Source organism: Somniosus microcephalus, chromosome 1 (genome assembly GCF_052327205.1).
Source record: "Somniosus microcephalus isolate GS21.2 chromosome 1, FLI_Smic_1.0, whole genome shotgun sequence".
In the NCBI taxonomy this organism is placed as follows: Eukaryota; Metazoa; Chordata; class Chondrichthyes; order Squaliformes; family Somniosidae; genus Somniosus; species Somniosus microcephalus.
Window position 1 is genome coordinate 125,726,749 of NC_140987.1, and position 27,833 is coordinate 125,754,581.

Sequence of the window (27,833 nt, forward strand, 5' to 3'; positions counted from 1 at the left end):
AGCTATATAAGTGCAAGGTGTTTAGATAAGGCACAAAAATATGTGTGGTACTAGTTGGGAGAGAGCAGATGCTTAGTGACATTATCCCATTAAGTTGTTTGATGTCGCTGTGGTATATGATGGGTAACTTCTTGAAAAGGGAAATGCCACGTCCAAAGCTGAATAATCTATCTACATTGTTCCTGCGGTTTTGTAAGGAAATCTTTATTAAAATCTTAGAACTGAAAATTTATTGAAAATGTTTTATTACAAATGAAATCAAAATTGGTGAAGGGGCTCCTTCCAGATTCATGTTGAGATTTGAACTTCCCCACAGTCTGTTGTTTGGTGCTTCTGTCAGGTGAAAATAATTTGGTCAAATGAGAGATTTGTGCTAACAAGATTTCCATTATAAAAGGGATAGCAGAAACAAATTACCATCTGTTCTTTCAAACAAATAAACTAAGGCAGATCTTGTATGTTGCAGATCATGCTGAACAATCCACTGTTTGCAGGAAACCCTCAGCTGCAAGATCAAATGAGGCAACAGATCCCTAACTTTCTGCAGCAGGTAAGTGAGTTTGTTTCTGTCTTCACCCACTTCCTTATATGGAGAATTGCTTGCTACATTCACGCTGAACTTTGCAAGTGATTGTTGATGGCAATTGGAAGGTGTTAAACTATTTCTATTTGTGAATAAACAGCTGTGTAGATTTAAAATATGTTGTGTGAATGCTCCTGAGTAAAATGATCTATTATGGCACCTCCACATCCAAGATCTGGAGATACTCCACAACAGTATGAATTATTCTTTGCTAGTGTATAGGGATTATTAAATCTGTTCGCTATCTGCATTGTTGGTGTGTTTATATTATGCTTTTCATGTTTCACAACATGCAAGTAAAGGCACTCGACTCGCTGTAGTCTCAGACATGCCCAAAACTGTACTCACTACATCTGCTTCTTGCTTTATCCTGTACTTAAGACATTGTGGCATCTCCTTGAATCTCAGTTCTGTCCATTTCTATCTCCAGACCTCTGGCATAGAATCATAGAATGGTTACAGCACAGAAGAAGGCCATTTGGCCTGTCGAACCCGTACCGGCTCTCTGCAAGAGCACTTCAGCTAGTCCCTTCCCCTGTAGCCCTGCAATTTTTTTTCCTCATTCTGGCACTTCCTCCTTTCAATTTTCCTCTTGCACTTTCCACTGCCTTGGTGCAATATGGAAGGGGCCTATGGTGACTGACACTTTCTTTATCCTTCTCTGGCGAGGAAGCAGTTGACTTAAGCTCTGACAGAATGCAACAGATCCTGAGCTGTTTGTGTGGAGAAGCGCAGCTGCTAATTCCAGCGTGCATTCTAGCACCAGTGCTGACTCAATATTTTGGTGTCCTGTTGCTGTGCTGCAAAGAGTGCTGCAGACTCTAAAAGTACATAATGTAGCAAATGGATGAAACCTGAAGTTTTCAACATTAAACAAGGTACCATGTTCTTGTCATTCCAGATGCAGAACCCTGAAACGTTGTCTGCTATGTCAAACCCAAGAGCCATGCAGGCTTTGTTACAGATTCAGCAAGGCCTGCAGACATTATCTACCGAGGCCCCAGGGCTTCTGCCAGGGTAAGAGTTTTATTCTGAAACAGTAGTTATGCGCTGCTCCATGAATAAACAAAAATGGACATTAGGGCCTAAACACACTGTCACTTCTTTACATAGTATGTGGTACTTATAGCACAGAAACAGGCCATTCAAACCAACAGCTCCATGCTGGTGTTTATGCTCCACATGAGCCTCCTCCTACCCTTTATCTAACCCCATCAATGTATCCTTCTAATCCTTTCTCCCTTGTGTTTCTACTGGTACCAAATGGAAAGCTAGTTATCTTTAATGCATGCAGCAAGAGCACTGGTTACTGGGGGTTAATAAGGATTGGATTTAATTATTGTGTGATGAACAGACATCCAGTTTGGCTTGTAATCAATACCCCTAGTTTCTTCAGAATTCCCCTACTACAGCTACAGAATTGGACCAGTCCAATGTCCCTCTACCTATTGTTTTGCAGTTACAGTATTACATTTTTTTTAAAAGACTGAAAATGATCCCTGCAGCTCTCGGCACTGCTTCTCTCTGGTTTGAGAATAGCTGACTTGCATCACTTGACAAATTGGATCATTTGGCATGAGTTGTAACAAAGAGCAAAAATACACCAAGAAGGTCCACTTCCTCAGCATGAAGTGCCTTGCACCTTCAGACACAGCTGTGCTGCTTTGGAGGACTTTAATGTGAACTTTGAGTAACCTGTTAATGTGACTGCAAGAACATTTTTCTGCTGATGCTTTTGCAAGATAATCCTCTCTACTGTTTTTGCAAGAACACTTGGCTGTGCTGCTTTTGCGCTATTGTTAAAGGTTAGTTTTATTCAATGATTTGATGTGATTTAATTGCTGCTGTTACACTTTCCTTAATATGTTTAATATATAAAATGTTCAGAACACTTCGTAATATAACGCAGAGTCTATATTTTTTTTGCTGAAGAATTTGACTGTGCTCGCTGCAAATATTAGCTAAAGGTGGCACAGAATTTTAGGAACGCTGCTTGTGATGCAGCTTTTGAAAATCTTCTACACTACTGTGAATTGAATGTTAATATCTCACTTGTTTTGTTCAAAATATTCTGTTTCATCTTTTTCGTTTAAAGATATGGCGGTGGTATTGGAGGAATTGGCAATGTTGCCCCCAGCACAAATGAGAATACTGGCGGAGCAGGTGGAACAGTGGGAACTGATGGACAACAGCATTTTGTGCAGCAGATGTTGCAGGCATTAGCTGGAGCGAACTCGCAGGTAGTAGGAAATTAGGTGAAAATAGTCTGTCAGTAATTCTGATGTAACATGGCAGACAGCAAACTCTAGCAGTCTCCTCTGAGGGGGGGGGTAGTTGTGTTGACATGAAATCCGGCTGTTCATAAAATAATCACATCTTAATTGTAATTTTATAATTACCCTGAGATCTTGGAAGTTCACTGGATTTCTAGGTTGAAATCCCAAAACACAGTTGGGAAATGCCTGCTTCCCCACAGCAGCTTAATTGAGATCAGCATGGGCAATTCTGGGGATAAAACAGTGTACCCCATCATGCTGTGCTTGATAAGGTTAGAAAATAAGCACCATTTTAAGTTACCACTAAAACGCATTAATTGACATTGCATAGTTGAAAATACATACATTCCAACAGTAAAAATAAATCTTACCCCCATCTTAAATCTTGTAGATTATATTATTGTGAAGTTTACAATCTAACACATACGGTCATGGCCACAGAGATTCTAGGTTTGAGTTAGCTGATCTAAGCAGTAGTGGAAAGACCTCTATTGACAAATATATCCTTGGTGTAAGCAGAGTAGACTGGATTTTGGTGTAAAGAGGGAAAAGTCAGCCAGACCTCATCACTTTATGAAAAAGATAGACTTGCATTTCTGTCATGACCTCAGGACATTCCAAAGCGCTTTACAGCCAGTGAAGTACTTTTGGAAGTGTAGTCAATGTTGTAGGAAATGCAGCAGCCAATTTGCACACAGCAAGGTCCCACAAACCTTAAATACTGTGGATGCTGGAAATCTGAAATATAAACAGAAATTGCTGGAAATACTCAGCAGGTCAGGCAGCATCTGTGGAGAGAGAAACTGAGCTAACCATTCAGGTCAGTGACCGTCCCAGTTCTGACAAAAGGTCACCAACCTAAAATGTTAACTCTGTTTCTCTCTCCTCAGATGCTGCCTGACCTGCTGAGTATTTCCAGCTAGTCTTGTTTATATCCCACAAACCTTGCACGTTTCAGTGGGACAGCATTTGGGAAACAGTGATCACAATATCAGTAGGCTTAGAGTAGTTAAGGAAAAGGACAAGAAACAATCAAATTCAAAAATACTCAACTGGAGGAGTGCTAATTTCAGTGAGTTGAAAAGGGGTCTGGTCCAGGTGGATTGGAATGAGCAATGGGAGGCCTTCAAATAGGGGATAGTTCAGGTACAGACTAGACACATTCCCACGAGGGGGAAAGGAAGGGCATCCAAAGCTAGAGCTTCCTGGATGACTAAAGATGTAGAGATTAAAAGGAAACAGAAAAAGGACGCTTATGTTACTGCATAATGCAGTAAAGAACCAAGCTGAATACAGAAAGTGCCGAAGAGAACTGATAAAGGAAATAAGAGGGCAAAGAGAGTGTATGAGAATAGATTAGTGGGTAACAAAAGGGGGCACAAGTCTTTGACAATTTTTACTATTCATATGTTTATAAAAGAATGAGTGGGGCCGATTAGAGACCAGAAGGAGACCTTGTGGAGGCACAGGGCATGGCGGAGGTACTAAGTGAGTACTTTGTGTTCACTAAAGAAGATGCTGCTGCCATTGTCACAGTAAAGGAGGAGGTAGCAGAGAAATCGGATAGGATAAAAATAAAGAGAAGATACTAAAAAGGTTGACCGTCTTCAAAGTAGAAAAGTCACCCAGCCCGGATGGGATACATCCTAGGTTGCTGAGGGAAGGGTGGAAATTGCAGAGGCACTGGCCATAATCTTCCAGTCCTCCTTAGAAATGGGACTGGTGCCAGAGGACTGGAGGGTTGAAAATGTTACACCCCTGTTCAGAAAAAGGGGTGAGGGATAAACCAAGTAATTACAGGCCAGTCAGCCTAACGTCGGTGGTGGGGAAACTTTGAGATAATAATCTGGGATGAAATTAATTGTCACGTTGGAACATGGGTTAATCAATGACCGCCAACACGGATTTGTTAAAGGCAAATCGTGTTTGACTAAGTTGATTGCGTTCTTTAAAGTAACAGAGATGGTTGATGAGGGTAAGGCAGTGGACTTTCAAAAGATGTTTGATAAAGTACCACATAATAGACTTTTTAGCAAAATTGAAGCCCATGGGATTAAAGGGCAGTGGCAGCATGGATACAAAATTGGCTAAGGGACAGAAAGCAGAGTAGTAGTGGATGGTTGTTTTTCAGACTGGAGGGAAGTGTGGAGTGGTGTCCCCCCGGGGTCAGTATTAGGACCAATGCTCTTTTTGATATGTTAATAACCTGGATTTGGATATATGGGACATAATTTCAAAGTTTGCAAATGACACTAAACTCAGAATAGTGGTAAACAGTGAGGAGGATAGTAGCAGACTTCAGGAAGACATAGAGAGACTGGTGAATTGGGTCTAGACAGAGTAGATAGAGAGAAACTGTTCCCATTGGCGGAAGGGTCGAGAACCAGAGGAGACAAATTTAAGGTGATTGGCAGAAGAACCAAAGGCGACATGAGGAAAAACTTTTTTACGCAGCGAGTGGTTAGGATCTGGAATGCACTGCTTGAAAGGGTGGTGGAGGCAGATTCAATCGTGGCTTTCAAAAGGGAATTGGATAAGTACCTGAAGGAAAATAATTTGCAGGGCTACAGGGAAAGGGTGGGGAAGTGCTCTTGCAGAGAGCTGGGATGGGCTGAATGGTCTCCTGTGCTGTAACCATTCTATGGTAGATGAAATTTAAGAGAAGTGTGAAGTGATACATTTTGGAAGGAAAAATGAGGAGAGGCAATATAAATGAAATGATACAATTTTAAAGGGGGTGCAGGAACAGAGAGACCTGGGGGGGTGGACGTACAGATATCTTTGAAGGTGGCAGGACAAGTTGAAAAGACCGTTAAAGAGGCATACAGGATCCTTGGCTTTATAAATAGAACCATAGAGTACAAAAGCAAGGAAGTTATGTTAAACCATTATAAATCACTGGTTTGGACTCAGCTGGAGTATTGTATCCAATTCTGGGCATCACACTTTAGGAAGGATGTCAAGGCCTTGGAGAGGGTGCAGAGGAGATTTACTAGACTGGTACCAGGGATGAGGGACTTCAGTTACGTGGAGAGACTAGAAAAGGTGGGACTGTTCTCCTTGGAGCAGAGACGGTTAAGGGGAGATTTACTCGAGGCGTTCAAAATCATGCAGTGTTTTGATAGAGTAAATAAGGAGAAACTGTTTCCAGTGGCAGAAGGGTCGGTAAAGTATTTGACAAAAGAGCCAGAGGTTAAATGTGGAGTCTTTTTTTTACGCAGCGAGTTATGATCTGGAATGCACTGCCTGAAAGGGTGCTGGAAACCTTTTAAAAGGGAATTGAATAAATCCTTGAAGGGGAGAAAATTGCAGGGCTATGGGGAAAAAGCAGGAGAGTGGGACTAATTCGATAGCTCTTTCAAAGAGCTGGCATAGGCATAATGGGCCGAATGGCTTCCTTCTGTGCTGTTAAGATTCTATTATATGAAACAGCAATGTGATAACCAGATAATCTGTTTTAGTGATGTTGGCTGAGAGATAAATATCGGTGAGGTCACTGGGAGAACTCGCCTGTTCTGCTTCAAAATAGTGCCATGGGATCATTTACGTCCACCTGAAAGGGCAGACGGGGCCTCTGTTTAACATCTCGTTAGAAAGACGGCACCTCCGACAGTGTAGCACTCCCTCAGTACACTGTGTTGGATAAATCCTTTACCCATTAAACACATTTTTACAACTAGAGCAGCAGTATGTTTGATCATTCACTTCATTTATTATTGACAAAACATTAATCTTAAACACCCTAAACAACATAGAGTAGCGCACATTAGTCCCGCATCCAAAACCTGCTGTGCATGGATTTAATGAGGACCCGTGAAGATGGCTTCTCCAAGCCTATTCACGCCACAGGGTCTCGAAGGCAGCAACAGTCTTTCCGTCAAACTAAGTAAAAACATGGCACCTCTTTTATAACATTTTCTTCTATGGTTTTCTTTCCGCTGGATGCAACCCTATCTAATGCTTTATGACCACCCAGTTGCTCAAATAGAGATAAGAAGTCCCATGCCTTTTCACACCATACTGTTACTTCCTATCATTGCTTTTCCAAAGCCATGGTTTTGTTGTAAATAATCTTTTGATCTTCTCATAGCAGCACATTACCTTTTTATATTACCTGCCCTTACTCTACCCCCTGCTGTAATGAAAAGCCTATGTTTCAAAAGCTTATCTTATCAGCATCACTGAGGGGAAAAGACAAGCTTTAAGAACATGATTTAAACTCATTCTGTCTACATTACTGTTTTGTCTTTCTTAGAAACAAAAGTAATGTAAAAACATCATAATATTCTTACATACTGGAGTGGGACTTGAACCCACAACCTTTTGACTCTGATGGGAGAGTGTTACCACTGAGCTACGGCTAACACCTTAACTAGTGGCAGGAAATCGTGTGCGCGCATGCGTGGACATTGGGTGGCTAAGAACCAGCTTACCTTGGTTGTGATATACTCCATTGTAAAATAGTCTGTCAACGCTCATTGTTGAGGTTTACACACGAAGATGGCCACTTGAAGATCTGTGAAATACTCTTCTATTTATTATTGAATAGAGAACACCTGGTGACTTTTTTTTCCATTTGTTGCCTTTACATGTCGCTGCTGAACAGACTTTGACTCCGAATCCTGAAGTACAGTTTCAGCAGCAACTTGATCAGCTCAGTGCAATGGGATTTCTGAACCGTGAAGCCAACCTTCAAGCCCTAATAGCAACAGGTGGAGATGTCAACGCAGCCATTGAAAGGCTACTGGGTTCTCAACCATCTTAGCAACCTTTCTGCAGCTTGCAAAGAAATTGTAATTTATTTTTGATATAACAGCAGTTAAATCTTTAAAAAAAATGCTCTTTTCAGCTTGACTTTTGAGATTGGGTCTTGTAGTCGGAGACTGAGATAATTGATGCATTAAAATAAGTGAGTGCACTGAGGCATTTGTACAGTACATGAGCCTTGGGATTTGATGCTTTTTGAGTCAGGTCAAGATGTTGCATGCATAAAAATTTTCTTCCTCTGTTGCGTTTATAATTTTAAAAATCTTAGTTGAGCATTTCAAGTCGTGTGAAGTTTTTTTTGGTCTGACCTGAAAATCTGTTTAAATCTCAAGTCTTGCTGTTTAACCAGTAGCCTCTTGATCGCAATTTGTATAGAACAATGTCTTGCAAGAGGTGCAGAAGAAACTGATTAAAGCTGCAGTGTCTGACAACCCATTGCGTATTGTGAACGAAGCATGCATTATGGCAAATAGCATCCAAAAGACTAAATGCAGAATACCACTGAATCTAATATTTATTACTTTGCTTTAAATGCAAAATGAAATGCATAGAAATGTACTGCATTACACATTATTTCACTGAAAATTATTCGGTACCTTCCTAGTCTTGTTGAATGCAATTGCAGTGGTTTTGAGCTTCCTAATTCTGGATGACTTCAAATCTTTGTGCAGCTTTAATGAGCACCTTATTCTAAACCATGTGCTTTCAACTACAGCAGATAGGCTTTGGCCAGTAGAATCATAGCATTCTGTATGTGCATTATCATTTGGGATGTCATTTTTTCTTTTTAAAGTGTCACTTGTATTAATCTAATTATTTCTCTGAACTGCCTTGTACAAAATATTTAACCCGTCAGTTTTTATCAGTAGTAATTACTTATGTGCACAGATCATTAAAACTGAATTAAAAATACATTGTGTTGTGCTTTTTTATTTAAAAAAAAAAGCAATGTATTGAATCACCTAACTGTTCCTGTTGATTATCTGTGGATTGGGGTAGATAGCTCCAATTTAGAATTAGAACTGGCACAAGTATAATGGAATGAATGACCTCCTCCAGTTGTAATATTTGGCTGCTAACCTGACTGTTCCCTTAGAGGTCTTTTAGGTAAATCAAGGTAATTTGTTGCTACTTATAAACTGTGGTCAATCAGGGAACATTTGTATCTTGTGCATTTTAAGCTCTAGATAATCACTGACTTAAAAAAAATGGTTCTAGATCTGTAACAAAATATGACTTTTGGCATGTTTTATCTGGAGTGTGATAGATGCGTTAGATGCAAGACTTTTGTATATTTATTTATTTATTACCAGATCTTCTATGGGCTGACTCGCAGATTATTGAGTTCCATGGGGTCCTTCCTGGGTTGCGAAAGTGGGAGAACGTATCTCCACTGTTGGAAAGAACTTTTTAAAAGATCTCACCTTGACCGTGAAGTAAATACTTTTCTAATTTGATTCATAGAAAGAAAATAAATTCGTATTTTTCTTACTGCAGGTAAAATTTATTCTCTTGCATACCACATTTCTGTAAATAAATAATTCTCTGCATGTAAGCTCTTTACTACCATCTGTTTGGTGTGTGGGCTTTTATGTCAGTTGCTTAAAAGAAAACAATAACTTGCATATTTTCTCTAATATATCTGCAACAATATTTAATGCTATCAAAATAAACTGAAATGTTTAGGCACAGGCCTTTTCAGAACTGCCCTACAAACTTGCACAGTGGAGTTTTCCTTCCAGTAGACTTTGTTACTGACTATACTGTACTCAGAACAATGATTCATATAAACATAAATAAATTCAACTATTGTAACCACTTAAGAATACATTGCAACATCTGATCTGACTCCTTCTATACTCGCCAGTTTTCTCATCCGCGGTGTCTATCTTCAGCGGTACTTGCTGATTGATAGTTGTTGGATATATTAGCTATTATTTAGTATACACATTTTTGCCGTCAAAATTATCTCAGCAGGTTTAGGAGTTCATGTTTTGCCATGTCTTTTTTATACAATAAACTCCCATAATTATCTAATAATGGACATTGGCACATGCTTTGAATGGCCATTCTTGCTTTCAATCATAATTTCCAAAACTTGTAAGCAGAAGTGTATCTTGGAAGCTGTAGGCTGTACTATGTTTAGTCTCTAAATGACAATGATACATCTGGCAATCTGTATGAAGTCCAGGCTGAGGCTACTAATAGCCTCTGATAGAAAATATCATTGGGTACATTTCTAACAGAAAATGCTATGTCTGGATTAGTTTGATTTTCTTGTAAACTTTTTATATCTTTACAAAGCTGATCTCCAGTAGTAAGTACTCATCTTAGTGCAAACAAAAACAAGATAGCAGCTGCAAGGTTTTCAAAAAGTACTGGATTTGATTGGTTTATGTTTTTTATTGGTCAATGCTGCCCATTTTTGTTCAAAGTTTTTTGAGCTTGATTGGTTTCTTATCATGCTTGCTGCTATGTTATTTGATATCCCTACCTGTTCATAGTTTTATGAATATATAATTTGAGCCAACCACCTGCAAGAAATTGAGATAATATATATAACACACACAAAATATATATACATATTATCTATATATAGTGCTGCCTCCCAGCTGATATTCAGCGGGGTGTGAATGACGCACGTTTAGTCGAGTTCAGTCCTAAAATGGCATCAAGGCCCTGTTGATGTCCTAGGACCCCAATATATATATTACATAGAAACATAGAAGATAGGAGCAGGAGTAGGCCATTCGGCCCTTCGAGCCTGCTCCGCCATTCAATGTGATCATGGCTGATCATCCAAACTCAGTACCCTGTCCCCGCCTTTTCCCCATATCCCTTGATCCCTTCAGCCTCAAGAAACATATCCAACTCTTTCTTGAATATATTTAATGAACTGGCCTCCACCGCCCTCTGTGGCAGAGAATTCCACAGGTTCACCACTCTCTGGGTGAAGAAATTCCTCCTCATTTCAGTCCTAAATGGCTTACCCCTTATCCTTAGACTATGACCCCTGGTTCTGGACTCCCCGGCCATCAGAAACATCCTTCCTGCATCTAGTCTGTCCAGACCTGACAGAATTTTATAGGTTTCGATGAGATCCCCTCTCAATCTTCTAAACTCCAGTGAGTATAAGCCCAATCGACACAATCTCTCCTCATACGTCATTCCTGCCATCCCAGGTATCAGCCTGGTGAATCTTCGCTGCACTCCCTCCATGGCAAGAACGTCCTTCCTCAGGTATGGCGACCAAAACTGCACACAATACTCAAGGTGCGGTCTCACCAAGGCCCTGTACAACTGTAGCAAGATATCCTTGTTCCTGTACTTGAACCCTCTTGCTACGAAGGCCAACCTACCATTTGTCTTAACCGCCTGCTGCACCTGCATGCTTGCCTTCAGCGACTGGTGCACAAGGACACCCAGGTCTCTTTGCACTTCCCCTTCTCCCAATCTATTGCCATTCAAATAATAATCTGCCTTCCTGTTTTTGCCACCAAAGTGGATAACCTCACATTTATCCACATTATAGTGCATTTGCCATGTTTCTGCCCAGTCACCCAACCTGTCCAAATCGTACTGGAGTTTCCCAACATCCTCCTCGCAGCTTACCCTCCCGCCCAGCTTTGTGTCGTCTGCAAATTTGGAGATATTACATCCAATTCCCTCGTCCAGATCATTAATATATATTGTGAACAGCTGGGGTCCTAGGACCAATCCTTGCGGTACCCCACTAGTCACTGCCTGCCACTCGGAAAACAACCCGTTTATTCCAACTCTTTGCTTTCTGTCTGCCAACCAGTTCTCTATCCAAGTCAATACCTTGCCCCCAATCCCATGTGCCTTAATTTTGCACGCTAATCTCTTGTGTGGGACCTTATCGAAAGCCTTCTGAAAGTCCAAATACACCACATCCACTGGTTCTCCCTTATCTATTTTACCAGTTACATCCTCAAAAAATTCCAGTAGATTAGTCAAACATGATTTACCTTTTGTAAATCCATGTTGACTTTGTCCGATCCTGTCACTGCTTTCCAAGTGCTCTGCTATTACATCTTTTATAATAGACTCTAGCATTTTCCCCACCTTTTTTGAATAGTGGGGTAATATTAGCTACCCTCCAATCCATGTGTACCATTCCAGAGTCTATCGAGTTCTGGAAGATGATCAGTAGTGCATCTACTATCTCTAGGGCCACTTCCTTAAGTACCCTGGGATGTAGACCATCAGGCCCTGGGGATTTATCGGCCTTCAGTCCCATCAATTTTCCTAACACCATTTTCCTACAAATACTGATTTCTTTCAGTTCCTCGCTTTCATCAGACCCTATGTTCCCCGGCATCTCTGGGAGGTTATTTGTGTCCTCCTTTGTGAAGACAGAACCAAAGTATGCATTTAGTTGGTCTGCCATTTCCTTTTTTCCCCATTATAAATTCCCCCGATTCTGACTGTAAGGGACCTACGCTTGACATAGAAACATAAACATAGAGATAGGAACAGGAGTAGGCCATTCGGCCCTTCGAGCCTGCTCCGCCATTCAATGAGATCATGGCTGATCTTCGTCTGAGATCATAGCTGATCTTACCAGTTCAGTACCCCGTCCCCGCCTTTTCTCCGTAACCCTTAATCCCCTTAGCCTTCAGAAATATATCCAATTCTCTCTTGAAAATATTTATTGAATTAGCCTTCACAGCCCTCTGTGGCAGGGAATTCCACAGGCTCACCACTCTTTGAGTGAAGAAATTCTTCCTCATCTCTGTTTTAAATGATTTGCCCGCTATTTTTAGACTGTGGCCCCTGGTTCTGTGCTCCCCAGCCATTGGAAACATTCTCTCTGAATTCAGCCTGTCCAGGCCTGCCATAATTTTATATGTTTCGATGAGATCCCCTCTCAATCTTCTAAACTCCAGTGAGTACAAGCCCAAACTATTTAATCTCTCTTCGTAGGTCATTCCCGCCATTCCAGGTATCAGCCTGGTGAATCGCCGTTGCACTCTTTCCATGGCAAGAACATCCTTCCGCAGATGGGGCGACCAAAACTGTACACAATACTCCAGATGCGGTCTCACCAGCACCTTGTACAGCTGTAGTAAGGTATCCCTATTCCTATACTCGAACCCCCTTGATATGAAGGCCAACATACCATTTGCCTTCTTAATCGCCTGTTGCACCTGCATGCTCTCCTTCAGTGACTGGTGCACAAGAACACCCAGGTCCCTCTGCACTTCCCCATCTCCCAATCTATTGCCATTTAGATAATAATCTACCCTCCTGTTTTTACCCCCAAAGTGGATAACCTCGCATTTATCCACATTATAGTGCATCTGCCACGTATCCGCCCATTCCCCCAACCTGTCCAAATCGCACTGTAGCCTCCTGACATCCTCATCAGAGCCCACCCCTCCTCCTAGTTTAGTGTCGTCAGCGAATTTGGAACTATTGCATCCAATTCCCTGATCCAGATCATTTATATATATTGTGAACAGCTGGGGTCCCAGGACAGATCCTTGCGGCACCCCGCTGGTCACTGCCTGCCACTCCGAAAACGAGCCGTTTATTCCAACTCTCTGTTTTCTATCCGCCAGCCAGTTCTCTATCCACGTTAATACTTTGCCCCCAATCCCATGAGCCTTAATTTTGCATGATAATCTTTTGTGTGGAACCTTATCGAAGGCTTTCTGGAAGTCAAGGTACACCACATCCACTGGCTCTCCCCCATCTATTTTACCAGTTACTTCCTCAAAAAATTCCAGCAGATTAGTCAAACACGATTTACCCTTTGTAAATCCATGTTGACTCTGTCCGATCCTTTCCCCATTTGTCAAGTGCTCCGCTATTTTATCCTTAATAATGGACTCTAGCATTCTGCCCACAACCGATGTGAGGCTTACTGGTCTATAATTCCCTGCTTTCTCTCTACCCCCCTTTTTAAATATTGGGGTAACATTAGCTACCCTCCAATCCACGGGTACTGTTCCCGAGTCAATGGAGTTCCGGAAGATGATCCTTAGAGCATCTGCTATCTCCAGGGCCACCTCCTTAAGTACCCTAGGATGTAGTTTATCAGGCCCCGGGGATTTGTCGGCCTTCAGTCCCCTCAACTTACCCAACACCATATCCCTAGAGATACTAATTTCTGTCAGCTCCTCCCTCTCATTAGTCCCTATGTTTGCCGATGTTTCTGGGAGGTTATTTGTGTCCTCCTTTGTGAATACAGAACCAAAGTATGAGTTTAATTGGTCTGCCATTTCCTTATTCTCCATTATATATTCTCCCGAATCGGACTGCAAGGGACCGACTTGGGATTTTACCAGTCTTTTCCTCCTGATATACCGATAAAAGCTTTTGCAGTCTGTCTTTATGTTTGCTGCAAGTTTACTTTCGTATTCTATTTTCCCCTTCCTGATTAATCCCTTTGTCCTCTTTTGCTGTATCCTGTACTGCCCCCAATCTTCCGGTCTGGTGCTTTTTTTTGCCAGTTGATATGCCCTTTTTTAAAATTTTATGCTGTCCCTAATTTCCCTCGTTATCCACGGTTGAGTCACCTTTTTAGGTTTATTTTTATGCCAAACCGGTATAAACATGTTCTGGAATTCTTCCATTCTATCTTTGAATGCTTGCCATTGTCTATCCACTGTCAATCCCCCCAGAAACACCACCCAATCAATCTTACCCAATTCCCGTCTCATACCCTCGTAATTCCCTTTATTTAAGTTCTGGACCTTAGTCTCTGATTCAATTTCCTCACTCTCCATCTCGACTGAGAGCTCGATCATATTATGATCGCTCTGACCCAAGGGGCCTCGTACAAGAAGATTGCTGATAAGTCCCTTCTCATTGCACAATACCCAGTCTAAAATGGCCTGATCTCGAGTCGGCTCCTCGACATATTGGTCCAGATAACCGTCCCGAAAACATTCCAGGAATTCCTCCTCCTCAGAATTTTTACTAATTTGGGTAGTCCAATCAATATGTAAATTAAAGTCACCCATGATGACAGCTGTGCTCTTATCGCACGCTTCTCTAATTTCCCTTTTTATGCCTTTCCTCACCTCCATATTACTATTTGGAGGCCTATATATCACACCCACTAACGTTTTCCTCCCCTTGCTATTTCTCATTTCTACCCATACAGATTCCGTTTCATCCGAGTTAATATCCTTCCTTTCCATTGCATTAATCCCCTCCTTTACCAGCAATGCTACCCCACCTCCCCTACCTTTTTGCCGATCCTTCCTAAATATTGTATATCCCTGGATGTTAAGTTCCCAGCCTTGCCCACCCTGCAGCCACGTTTCTGTAATCCCAATCAAATCATACTTGTTTACCTCTATTTCCACAACTAATTCATCCACCTTGTTCCTAATGCTTCTAGCATTAAGATACAAAGCCTTCAGGCTTGCTTTTTTCACACTCTCATTATGAATTAGTTTGGCCCTTTGTGTTTCTCTCCTTTGCTTATTGCTTCTCACCTTTCTACCATCTATTTCTGACTTCATATGACTTCCCTCTTTTCCACTACCTAGGTTCCCATCCCCCTGCCAAATTAGTTTAAATCCTCCCGAACCGCCCTAGAAAATATTACCCCGAGGACATCGGCTCCCTCACAGTTCAGGTGTAGACCGTCCCCTTGGTACAGGTCACTCCTCCCCAAGAACTGGTTCCAATGCCTCAAGAATTTAAATCCCTCTCCCTTGCACCACTGCTCAAGCCACGTATTTAGCTTATCTATCTTACTCTCTCTAAACTTATTAGCTCGTGGCACTGGTAGCAATCCAGAGATTACTACCTTTGAGGTCCTACTTTTCAATTTAGCTCCTAACTCCCTAAATTCAGCTTGTAGGACCTCCTCCCTCTTTTTACCTACATCGTTGGTACCTACATGTACCACGACAACTGGCTGATCCCCCTCCCCCTTCAGAATGCTCTGCACCCGCTCCGAGACATCCTTGACCCTTGCACCAGGGAGGCAACATACCATCTTGGAGTCTCGGTCTCGGCCACAGAAACTCCTATCTATCCCCCTTACAATTGAATCCCCTATCACTATAGCCCTATCCCTCTTTTTCCTGCCCTTCTGTGCAGCAGAGCCAGTCATGGTGCCCTGAACCTGGCTGCTGGTGCCTTCCCCTGATAGGTCATCTCCCCCAACAGTACCCAAAACGGTAAACCTGTTTTGGAGGGAGATGACCGCAGGTGACTCCTGCACTACCTTCCTGCCTTTACCCTGCCTTTTGGTCACCCATTTACTGTCTGAGCTAGCCTTTACCTGCGGTGTGACCAACTCACTGAATGTGCTATCCACAAGATCCTCAGCATCGCGTATGCTCCAGAGTGAGTCCATTCGCAGCTCCAGCGCCGCCATGCGGTCCGCTAGGAGCTGCAGCTGGACACACTTCCTGCACACATAGTTGTCAGGGACAGTGTCCCTGATTTCCCACATGGCACAGGAGGAGCATGACACGGGTCCGAGCTGCCCTTCCATGACTTAACCCTTACAATACCCTTTTATTTACTACGATTTAGCTTAATTATTGAATTCTACTTAGAATAAGTTTGTGAAAGTACTCACCAACCAGTCACCTACCTGTTTTCTGGTGTTGTATTTTCACTGCCGCCTCCTGTCCTGGAACCTTTTCCACCTAGGTTAGGCTCCTGAAATAAAATAAATTGAACCTACCTTTTCAACTTCCCCTAACCCCTAAAAGGTTAGAGGAGGTGGAAGGGTGGGAGACACTACACTGTAGTGTTTCGGGTTTAGCAACAGCTCCACCTATATAAGAGTTTCTGGCCTCCTGCTCTCCCGACTGCACCAGCTGTGAAAGAAAAAGCCCGCGAAAGGTGAGCTTTTAAACTCACCAGTTACTGGCCTCCTGCTCTCCCGACTGCCCCAGCAGTTACTGGCCTCCTGCTCTCCCGACTGCACCAGCTCTCTCCTGGAACCTGGATTGGTCGGTGCCTCTGACTGCTCCCTCTCAAGCCTTTAAGCTCTCCCGCCTCGGGCTGCTCCCGCGCAGGTCCGCTGCTTCTCCGGTCTCGGGGCTGTGGGCCTCGGTGCCTCTGACTGCTCCCTCTCAAGCCTTTAAGCTCTCCCGCCTCGGGCTGCTCCCGCGCAGGTCCGCTGCTTCTCCGGTCTCGGGGCTGTGGGCCTCGGTGCCTCTGACTGCTCCCTCTCAAGCCTTTAAGCTCTCCCGCCTCGGGCTGCTCCCGCGCAGGTCCGCTGCTTCTCCGGTCTCGGGGCTGTGACTTCACTAATCTTTTTCTCTTCACATATCTATAAAAGCTTTTACAGTCAGTTTTTATGTTCCCTGATAGCTCACTCTCATATTCTATTTTCCCTTTCTTAATTAATACCTTTGTCCTCCTTTGTTGACTCCTAAACTGCTCCCAATCCTCAGGATTATTGCTTTTTCTAGCCAATTTATATGTCCTCTCCTTGGATCTTATGCTATCCCTAATTTCCCTTGTTAGCCACGGTTGAGTCACCTTTTTTGTTTTATTTTTACGCCAAACTGGGATGAACAAATTCTGTAGCTCATCCATTCGGTCTTTGAATGTTTGCCATTGCCTATCCACCGTCAACCCTTTGAGCGCCATTCCCCACTCAATCCTACCCAACTCGCTCCTCAGACCATCGTAGTTTCCTTTATTTAAATTGAGGACCCTTGTCTCTGAGTCAACTACTTCATTCTCCATCTTAATGAAGAATTCGATCATATTATGATCGCTCCGACCCAAGGGGCCTCGTACAACAAGATTGCTAATTAATCCTTTCTCGTTGCATAATACCCAGTCTAAGATGGCCTGATCTCTGGTTGGTTCCTCGACATATTGGTCCAGGAAACCATCCCGTAAACACTCCAGGAATTCCTCCTCCACAGTATTGTTACTAATTTGGTTGGCCCAATCTATATGTAGGTTAAAGTCACCCATGATGACTGCTGTGCCCTTATTGCACGCTTCTTTAATTTCCCTTTTAATGCCATCCCCAACCTCCACCTTACTGTTTGGAGGTCTATATACCACTCCCACTAATGTTTTTTTCCCCTTAGTATTTCTCAATTCTACCCATACAGATTCCACATCATCAGAGCTAATATCCTTCATTACAATTGTATTAATCCCTTCTTTAACCAGTAATGCTACCCCACCTCCCTTTCCTTTTTGCCTATCTTTCCTGAATAGCGAATACCCCTGGATGTTGAGTTCCCAGTCTTGGCCATCCTTGAGCCACGTTTCTGTAATCCCAACCAAATCGTATTCGTTTACCTCTATTTGCGCAGCCAATTCATCCACCTTACTACAAATGCTCCTTGCATTAAGACACAAAGCCTTCAGGCTTGTTTTTTTAACGCTCTTAGACCTATTAGAATTATTATTTACTGTGGCCACGTTTGATTTAAACCGTTGATTTCTCTGACTGCCACTTTTGTTTTTCTCCTTCCTATCTTTTGCTTTTATCCCTGTTTTCCTTTCCTCTGTCTCCCTGCTCAGGTTCCCAACCCCCTGCCATTTTAGTTTAAACCCCCCCGAACAGTGCTAGCAAACCTCCCCGCAAGGATATTTATCCCGCTCTGGTTCAGGTGCAACCCATCCGACTTGTACAAGTCCCACCTTTCCCAGAAGCAGGCCCAGTGATCCAGGAAACTAAAGCCCTCCCTCCTACACCAACTCTTTAGCCACGCATTCATCTGCTCTATCCTCCTATTCCTATACTCACTAGCACGTGGCACCGGGAGTAATCCAGAGATTACAACCTTTGAGGTCCTGCTCTTTAATCTGCTACCTAGCTCCCTAAATTCTTGTTGCAGGACCTCATCCCTCTTCCTACCTATGTCGTTGGTCCCAATGTGAACCACGACCTCTGCCTGTTCCTCCTCCCCCTTCAGAATGCCCTGCAGCCGTTCACAGACATCCTTGACCCTGGCACCAGGGAGGCAACAAACCATCCTGGAATCACGTCTACGGCCACAGAACCGTCTCTCTGTTCCCCTTACGATAGAATCCCCTACCACTATTGCTCTCCCGCTCTTTTTCCTCCCTTCCTGAGCAGCAGCAACACCCCCGGCGCCAGGAAGTTGGCTGCTGCTGCCTTCCTCTGGTGAGTCATCCCCCTCAACAGTATCCAAATTGGTATACCTGTTTGAAAGGGGGATGGCCACAGGGGTCTCCTGCACTACCTGCCTGCTTCTACTGCTCTGCCTGGTGGTCACCCATTTCCCTCCTGCCTGTGCAGCCCTACCCTGCGGCGTGACCAACTCATCAAACGTGTAATCCACGACCCTCTCTGCATCGTGAATGCTCCACAACCCATCCATCCGCAGCTCCAGCGCCTCAATACGGCCCGTTAGTAGCTGCAGCTGGATGCATTTCTGGCACACGTGGTCATCAGGGACACTGTTACGAAATTAACAGTGCGCTTGCTCAGGTGGCTGCCTGGGTCGACTATTCTGAGGACCTGGGCAAATGGGGATGGCCACAGCAACAGCAGGAATGGGGCGGTAAATTCTTCCCTGCAATTTTTGGGGCGTTACTGCCCTGTTTCCATTGGGCAGGAGGCCACAGGATCCTCCCTCCACTGTGCCAGGGTAACTCGGATAATACTGTTTTACGGAGACAGGCATGTTAAACTACACAATGAACATAGATTATTCAGCTGCTAATGTGGATCTATGTCCCTTTAAGGCCACAAAGTACAATTGTTCAGTAAACAGGGGTGTAAATTAATCAGAGTTTAATTGTTGCTGGGTCGAGAACTTTGCAGATTGGAAGTGGTTGTGAGCTTCAGGTACGCATTCCGATTGACATTAGCAATTAGTTGGTAAAGTAGATATTTTGATTTGTTAATTGTCCTTTGTTCATTGCAGATGACTGGAGTTTTAATACTTTGTTTTGAAGTGTAAAAAATTTGCATATGGAAAGTTATGAATGAAACGCACACCAGATGTATTTTTATATATGCTGATCTCTTGTGGGATTCTTGTGTTGCCTTCCTGTTGTGGGGTATCTTATTTTTTGCTTGTCTGTCCTTCTTTCCTGTTCTTTTGAGGTGGTTTTTCTGAGATAGGCCAGCTTCAGGGTCAGGAAATATATCCATTTAGGGCCATAGGTCAATTGTTGGGTTACATATGGAAGTGGGGGAGGGATGCGACAATTTAGCATCAAGGCGTGAACATGAAGTAGATTTTTAAAATTAATTCTCGGGATGTGAGATGACCAGGCCGGCACTTATAGCCAATCCACAGTGGCCTTGGCTCAGTGGTGCGTTAGGCCACTTCAGAGGGCAATTAAGAGTCAACCACGTTGGTGTGGGACTAGAGCCACATAGGCCAGACAGCAGTTTCCTTTCCTAAAGGACATTAGTAAACCAGTTGGATTTTTACATTCCGACAGCTACATGGTCACTTTTACTGGTAGCTTTTTTTAAACTGCCATAGTGGGATATGAACTCACATCATCTGGATTATTAGTCCAGTAACATAACCACTACAAGGCCCTACTGTACCCTATGCTATAGTATTATCTATCTTGGAGATGCAAATCAGGAGCTGGAAGATACAGAAAGTATATTGGAATTTTAAACCTAAAACCCAAGCATGATGGTACTCATGTGATCTAACATTCTGTAAACACAGGATGAACAAACATACTTGCGACATTTAATATGCTCTAGATATATATTCTTTCAGTCTATTTCAAACCAGGAATAAATTGAAATGACTACTAAGTGGACAAATGTAAGCTAAATTACATTTTCAGGTGTGCCGAGACAGATAACTCAAATTGCAAAATCATCCTGGGTAATACATTCTGGCCAGCATCATCTCTCATAATCTGTATTGCCATTCTCCTGTCTCCGTATTCTTCCTGCCTCTGCACGTTATCCATTCTCAGCAGTATTTTTAGGCTGCTGGAGGAAGAAGTATTTTAGCATAAAATATTTACCTGACTAGTTTTAAAGTAGAATGTCATGTAAGCATCGCCTATGCTGTAGGAGATAGCTCTGATCTGGTCATTCTTGTAATGTAGGCAATACAAGTATATATTTAATATGTTGAGGGGAATATTTTTATATTGAAGATATAGTACTAGTGAAATATTTTTAAATTTGTACACCCATGGAGTTGGTTCAGTGTCCCTTTTTGAATGTAGCAACAAAGAGTAACTTTTCTTCTTGGTGACAATAAAAGGAGCCTGAAGTCGATATAATCTAAGTCCACCAAAATCTAAACAAATTGAGCTGAATTTTTCTCTGCCATCCTGTCTGAAATTGAGCCAGATAGCAGCAGGAAATGGCAGGAAAATGGAGCAATGAGGTCTACTGCCACCCCCTTGCCCCAACCTCAATTTTCTTCCTCCAGCCACTGACTGACCAGGATCTGGCCACCTGGTCCACTTCCCTCTCGCCTGTTCCTGTTCCCACCATTCCTCAGGACTGGAGGGTGGCTATGATGGCAGACCACTCAACTGGAGCAAAACAGCTGCGATATACTTTCAAAATGTGACTAGGACAAAGTCAATTTAAATGTTTTCTTATTCAAATTAGCTGCCAATCATCGAATTTTACAACACACAAGGAAGTCCACTGCACCTGTGCCAGTTTTTATAGCTATCCAGTGTATCCCTTTCCTCACACTTTAAAAATATATATATACTAGCTGGAGTGCCCGGCGGTGCCGAGGCTTTTTGAGGGCATGTTGTTGGAAGAGAGCGAGCGACTGGGGGGGGGAAGAGAGAGAGCGACCGGGGGGGGAAGAGAGAGCGCGACCGGGGGGGGCAAGAGAGAGAGCGACCGGGGGGGCAAGAGAGAGAGCGACCGGGGGGGGAAGAGAGAGAGCGACCGGGGGGGGGGGGAAGAGAGAGAGAGCGACCGGGGTGGGGGGGGAAGAGAGAGAGCGACCGGGGTGGGGGGGGAAGAGAGAGAGAGCGACCGGGGTGGGGGGGGGAAGAGAGAGAGAGCGACCGGGGTGGGGGGGGAAGAGAGAGAGAGAGAGCGACCGGGGTGGGGGGGGAAGAGAGAGAGAGAGAGAGAGCGACCGGGGTGGGGGGGGAAGAGAGAGAGAGAGAGCGACCGGGTGGGGGGGGGGGAAGAGAGAGAGAGAGCGACCGGGGTGGGGGGGGGAAGAGAGAGAGAGAGCGACCGGGGTGGGGGGGGAAGAGAGAGAGAGAGCGACCGGGGTGGGGGGGAGAGAGAGAGAGAGCGACCGGGGTGGGGGGGGAAGAGAGAGAGAGAGCGACCGGGGTGGGGGGGAAGAGAGAGAGAGAGCGACCGGGGTGGGGGGGGAAGAGAGAGAGAGAGAGAGAGCGACCGGGGTGGGGGGGGAAGAGAGAGGAGAGAGAGCGACCGGGGGTGGGGGGGGAAGAGAGAGAGAGCGACCGGGGTGGGGGGGGAAGAGAGAGAGAGAGAGCGACCGGGGTGGGGGGGGAAGAGAGAGAGCGAGAGACTGGGGGGAAGAGAGAGACTGGGGGGAAGAGAGAGAGACTGGGGGGAAGAGAGAGAGACTGGGGGGAAGAGAGAGAGACTGGGGGAAGAGAGAGAGACTGGGGGGAAGAGAGAGAGACTTTGCAAAATGGGACAAACACCCAATTGAGATCCTACATGCAGAATTCTGTAAAAGTATCCTCCGGACTCAAAGGAAAACAGTAAAACAATGCATGCAGGGCGGAACTAGGCCAATATCCATTAATAATCACTATCCAAAAAAGAGCCACCAATTTTGGAATCACCTACAAATGAGCAATCCCAATGCTATCACTACGACGCCCTGAAATGCAAGAGCTGACCATAAAGAAGAATACCCTCAGTCAACTAGTCCTGGGACTCAGTGAAGTAACTACTAACAATACTAACAATAACCAGCCCCAGGACAGTGACAGGGTAACACAAAGAATTCGACCCAACACAATCGTCGCTAAGCAAAAGGAAAAATATCTGACATATTGGGCAGAAACAACAAAAACCCAAAGCAAACTCAATTGCTACTTGGCCCTAAACAGACAATACAACATAGCTGATTACCTGACCATGGTAAAGGATAACAAACTGAGAAGAACCTTGACAAGGTACAGACTTAGCGAACATAGCCTAGCGATCGAAAAAGGCAGACACAGGCAGACCAGGGCTGCCAAGAGAGGACAGGATATGCTCTCACTGCAGTCAGGGAGTGGTGGAGACAGAGATGCACTTCCTCACAGCTTGTGGAAAATATCAGGGCATCAGGGAGAATTTCTACCAAAAATTCTCACAAATATGCCCTGATTTCAGAAATCTGAATGACAACCAAAAACTCTCATTCCTACTGGGAGAGGAGAGAAGCTGTATAACACTGGCGGCACACTATGTTACAGCTTGCCATGAACAGAGGGACAACCAGTAAACTAAGAAAAAAATATATATAAACAATGCGAATGTATATTATACACTCAGGGATATACCTGTTTATACACTGTATGAATAGAACTGCGTTTATGTGCGAAACCATAAATGTATTTTGATGCTTTGGCAACATAAGATGTAACTTATCATGCCAATAAAGCGATTTGAAATGTGAAAAATGTGAAATGTGACTGGGGGGGAGAGAGAGAGGACTGGGGGGAAGAGAGAGACGGGGGGAAGAGAGAGAGACTGGGGGGAAAGTGGCCCGATGGACCCCTGCGAAGGAAGAAGGGAAGCTCTCCCTCCCTGTCCCACCCCCTCACTCTTTCCCTCCCTCACCCACTCTCTCCCCTCCCCCCGTCTCTCCCTGCTTTACTTTCCCTCCCTTCCCCTCTCCCCCCCCCCCCCTCCTCGCCCTCACCCCGTCTCTCCCTGCTTTACTCTCTCCCTCCCTCCCCCTCTCCCCACCCTCTCTCCCTCCTTGCCCCTCTCTCTCTCTCCCTCCCTGCCCCTCTCCCTGTCCTCTCCCTCTCCTCCCTCCCTATTTCTCTGTCTCTCTGATGTCTGTTGACTGTTCCCCTCTGCCGCGCTCAGTTTTTCTGCCGTTTTTTGTCTGCGAGCTCGCCGGCCGCTCAGGCTCTGTATGGAAATCATCTTGGCGCCGGTGCCCGATTTGCGACTCCAGGCCCCGCCGTCCGCCCGCTCTCTGGACAAGGTAAGAGCCGGGCTCCGGCCCCACACCCACACCGCCAGGGATCAGCACCCGGGGAACCCGCCCGCTGCCCAACGTGAACAACAAACACCCTCCTCACCTGTCACTGAGTTGAAGTCTCCGAAAGCGGCCACGGTGCCCCGGGCCTCTTCCCCCACGCATTCAGGAGGCGGGGGGAGAGAGAGAGAGAGACTGCAGCGGGGGGGGGGGAGAAAGAGTGAGACGCCGCCGTGCACCTCCACGGAGCTCCGTGCCGCCACCCGCCACCCCAGCCTTTACTAAGATGGCGGCGGTAGCGACGCTCGGTTGAGGCCCCGCCCTACAGCCTTCACAAAGATGGCGGCGATCGGGGGCCACTTGTTGACTGGGGCCGGGAGGTGCCTAGCTCGGGCGTGGGTTGTGGAGGAGAGGCCCAGGCTTTGAGGCCTACAAAAACGGTGAAAGGTAGGAAAATTATAGAGGTGAGAGAAAAGATGTACAAATTAATTAACTTTTTTAAAAACAATTTGTGTTTTAAAAGCAACTTTTTTTTTTTGCTGGAAATGTATATTTGCAAAGAAACATGCAGAAAGCGGGAAAAAGAAATGAACAGTTTGGAATCAAGATGGCGGCCGCTCACCTCGGTTCAGAACGATAAGGGCCGCCCACACACGCACGGATTGGTCGACCATCATGTCACCGAAGCGTAGGATTGGTCAATCGTCCTGTCGCTCGACTCTAGGAGGGCCCGCACGCGTGACGAACCCGCCCCGCCATGCAGCGATTGGTCGACCGTCGGGTTCGCTCAACCGTAACGATTGGTCGACCTTAATGTCACTCTATGCTAATGAGCGGAATTTTGAACATTTTTTGGATACCGCGGGCCGCAATTTTTGTCTCGCCGAAACGTAAATACGCTTATGACCGTTCCGGAATCGTAAGCTTTCTTTTGATGTAACGCACGTGTAGGTACGCTCTATAACTTTCGAGTGTATAGCCAGACAGACAGACAGATCGATCCTTTTATCTATCTACTTATATATCTACTAGCTGGAGAGCCCGGCGTTGCCAGGGCTGTTTGGGGCAGGCGGTTTAAATCGAGTGCCAGGCTTTAGGGCCCTGTCTGTGTCCCTGTCTGTCTCACTTTCATTTTCAAGCTTTTAAAAGGTAAAGTACTTATAAAACGTTTTTGGTAAATCTTATGTTATTTTTAAAAGAGATACTAACTTTCAAAGTAGTTTTAGTTGGAAGCTGAACAGAGCTGGTAGTGAAACAATGGCTGCCACATCCCCGAGATGAAAACGAATAGTCCCGCCCACACACACACCGATTGGCCAACCATCAGGGGACCGTACTGTAGGATTGGTCAATCGTGACGGAACAGGATTGGTGGAACCTTGACGTCAGTCAATCAATGCTAGCAGATAATGAGTTTAATTTTGAAGGTTTTTTTGCATAAGGCGCGAACAATTTTCGTCCGACCGAAAAGTAAATACGCTTAAAACCGTCTCGGAAGCGTAAGCTTTCTTTGGAGGTAACGCGCGCGTAGGTACGCCCTGTAACTTTCGAGCGCATAGCCCGACAGACGCCAGGCGATGACAGACAGACAGAAGGACAGAAGTACCGATTTATATATATAAAAAGATAGATATACTAGCTGAAGTGCCCGGCTGGTGTCCGAGGCTTTTTCGAGGGCATGTTGTTGTTGGAAGAGAGAGAGAGAGCGAACTGGGGGGAAGAGAGAGAGCGACTGGGGGGAAGAGAGAGAGCGACTGGGGTGGCGGGAGGAGAGAAGGGGGGAAGAGAGAGAGTGACTGGGGGGGCAGGGAGGGGAGGAGAGAAGGGGGAAGAGAGGAGAGCGACTGGGGGGGCAGGGAGGGGAGGAGAGAAGGGGGAAGAGAGAGAGCGACTGGGGGGGGCGGGGGGGGAGAGACGGGGCGAGGAGGGAGCGGGGGAGAGAAGGGGGGGAGCGGGGGAGAGAAGGGGGGAGCGGGGGAGAGACAGAGGGAAGGAGGGAGAGAAGGGGGGAGCGGGGGAGAGAGACAGAGGGAAGAAGAGAGAGAGGGGCGAGTGGCCCGCGGCCGCAAATGGAGCCAAGCCCCGAGAACAGGCGTGAGCCGCTTGAGGCTGAGAGACAGACGGCCACGCCCGGTTGCCGGGGTAACCCTTCCACCCCCCCCCTTCCGAGCCCCCGTCCTCCCGAGCACCGGCCGCCCCGCCCCGCACTCCGAGAGCCCCGCTCTCCGAAGATGGGAGGCCACGTTGAAAGTGTTTTAATGTTTTTAAAAAGCTGCCACGGAGAAGGAACGCGCATTCTTGCTGAAAACACCAAAAGTTATTTTTTTTAAAAACGGCTGTTAAGATGGGACACCATCTTCATTGTGTTTTAACGTTTTAGACATTGTGCTTTTACGTTTTACACATTTTTTTTTTTTTAAATCGGTCCTAACAAATAAAACACACAGAAGGTGAGAATAAAGATGGCGGCCACTCACCTCAGTTCAGAACGATAAGGCCCCGCCCACACACGCACTGATTGGTCGATTGTCATGTCACCGAAGCATAGGATTGGTCAATCGTCCTGTCACTCGACTGTAGGAGGGACCGGCCGCACATGCGACGAACCCGCCCCCGCCACGCATTGATTGGTCGACCATCGGGTTGGTCGACCGTACGATTGGTCGACCTCAGTGTCACTCTATGGTAATGAGTGGATAATGAGCCAGAATGTTGAAAGGTTTTTCGGATACCGCGGGCGCGATTTTAGCCCGGCCGAAACGTAAATACGCTTAAGACCGTTTTGGAAAGGTAACCTTTGTTTCGACGTAACGCACGCGTAGGTACGCTTTGTAACTTTCGAGCGCATAGCCAGACAGACGCACACCCGAGGACAGACAGACAGAATAGACAGAAGTATCCGTTTATATATATAGATAGATAAGATATACTTGCTGGAGTGCCGGCGGTGCCGAGCCTTTTTCGAGGACATGTTGTTGGAAGAGAGAGAGCGACTGGGGGGGAAGAGAGAGAGAGCGACTGGGGGGGAAGAGAGAGAGAGCGACTGGGGGGGAGAGAGATGGAGAGAGAGAGAGCGACTGGGGGGAAGAGAGAGAGAGCGGACTGGGGGGAAGAGAGAGAGAGCGACTGGGGGAAGAGAGAGAGAGCGACTGGGGGGGAAGAGAGAGAGAGCGACTGGGGGGAAGAGAGAGAGAGCGACTGGGGGGAAGAGAGAGAGAGCGACTGGGGGGAAGAGAGAGAGAGCGCTGGGGGGAAGAGGAGAGAGCGACTGGGGGGGAAGAGAGAGAGAGAGCGACTGGGGGAAGAGAGAGAGAGAGCGACTGGGGGGGGGGAAGAGAGAGAGAGACGCGACACTGGGGGGAGAGAGAGAGAGCGACTGGGGGGAAGAGAGAGAGAGAGCGACTGGGGGGAAGAGAGAGAGAGAGCGACTGGGGGGAAGAGAGAGAGAGCGACTGGGGGGAGAGAGAGAGAGAGCGACTGGGGGAAGAGAGCCGAGAGAGAGCGACGGGGGGAAGAGAGAGAGAGCGACTGGGGGAAGAGAGAGAGAGAGCGACTGGGGGGGAAGAGAGAGAGAGCGACTGGGGGTAGGGAGAGAGAGAGAGAGCGACTGGGGGAAGAGAGAGAGAGCGACTGGGGGGGAAGAGAGAGAGAGAGCGACTGGGGGGAAGAGAGAGAGAGAGCGACTGGGGGAAGAGAGAGAGAGCGACTGGGGGGAAGAGAGAGAGAGCGACTGGGGGGAAGAGAGAGAGAGAGCGACTGGGGGAAGAGAGAGAGAGCGACTGGGGGGGAAGAGAGAGAGAGAGCGACTGGGGGGAAGAGAGAGAGAGCGACTGGGGGGGAAGAGGAGAGAGAGCGACTGGGGGGAAGAGAGAGAGAGCGACTGGGGGGAAGAGAGAGAGAGCGACTGGGGGGAAGAGAGAGAGAGAGCGACTGGGGGGAAGAGAGAGAGAGAGCGACTGGGGGGAAGAGAGAGAGAGAGCGACTGGGGGGCAGAGAGAGGAAGCGACTGGGGGGAAGAGAGAGAGAGCGACTGGGGGGAAAGAGAGAGAGAGCGACTGGGGGGAAGAGAGCCTGAGAGCGACTGGGGGGAGAGAGAGAGAGAGCGACTGGGGGGAAGAGAGA

At 45.9% G+C, this 27,833-nt stretch overlaps 1 protein-coding gene across 3 annotated transcripts in view; it reads left to right on the plus strand.

Moving 5' to 3' along the window:
- The window catches only part of LOC147124351 (ubiquilin-1-like), a 62,642-nt gene extending 54,104 nt beyond the window's left edge, over window positions 1-8,538 (plus strand). For 2 of the 3 annotated variants that reach the window (XM_085985428.1, XM_085985418.1), the window contains exons 8-11: window positions 467-550; window positions 1,485-1,600; window positions 2,679-2,823; window positions 7,466-8,538. In XM_085985428.1, the coding sequence (XP_085841554.1) occupies window positions 467-550; window positions 1,485-1,600; window positions 2,679-2,823; window positions 7,466-7,624 (504 nt within the window). In that variant the 3' untranslated portion in view covers window positions 7,625-8,538. Of the gene's footprint in view, window positions 1-466; window positions 551-1,484; window positions 1,601-2,678; window positions 2,839-7,465 lie in introns of all 3 variants that reach the window. The other variant, XM_085985438.1, reaches the window with a different exon arrangement.
- The last annotated feature ends 19,295 nt before the right edge of the window (window positions 8,539-27,833 follow it).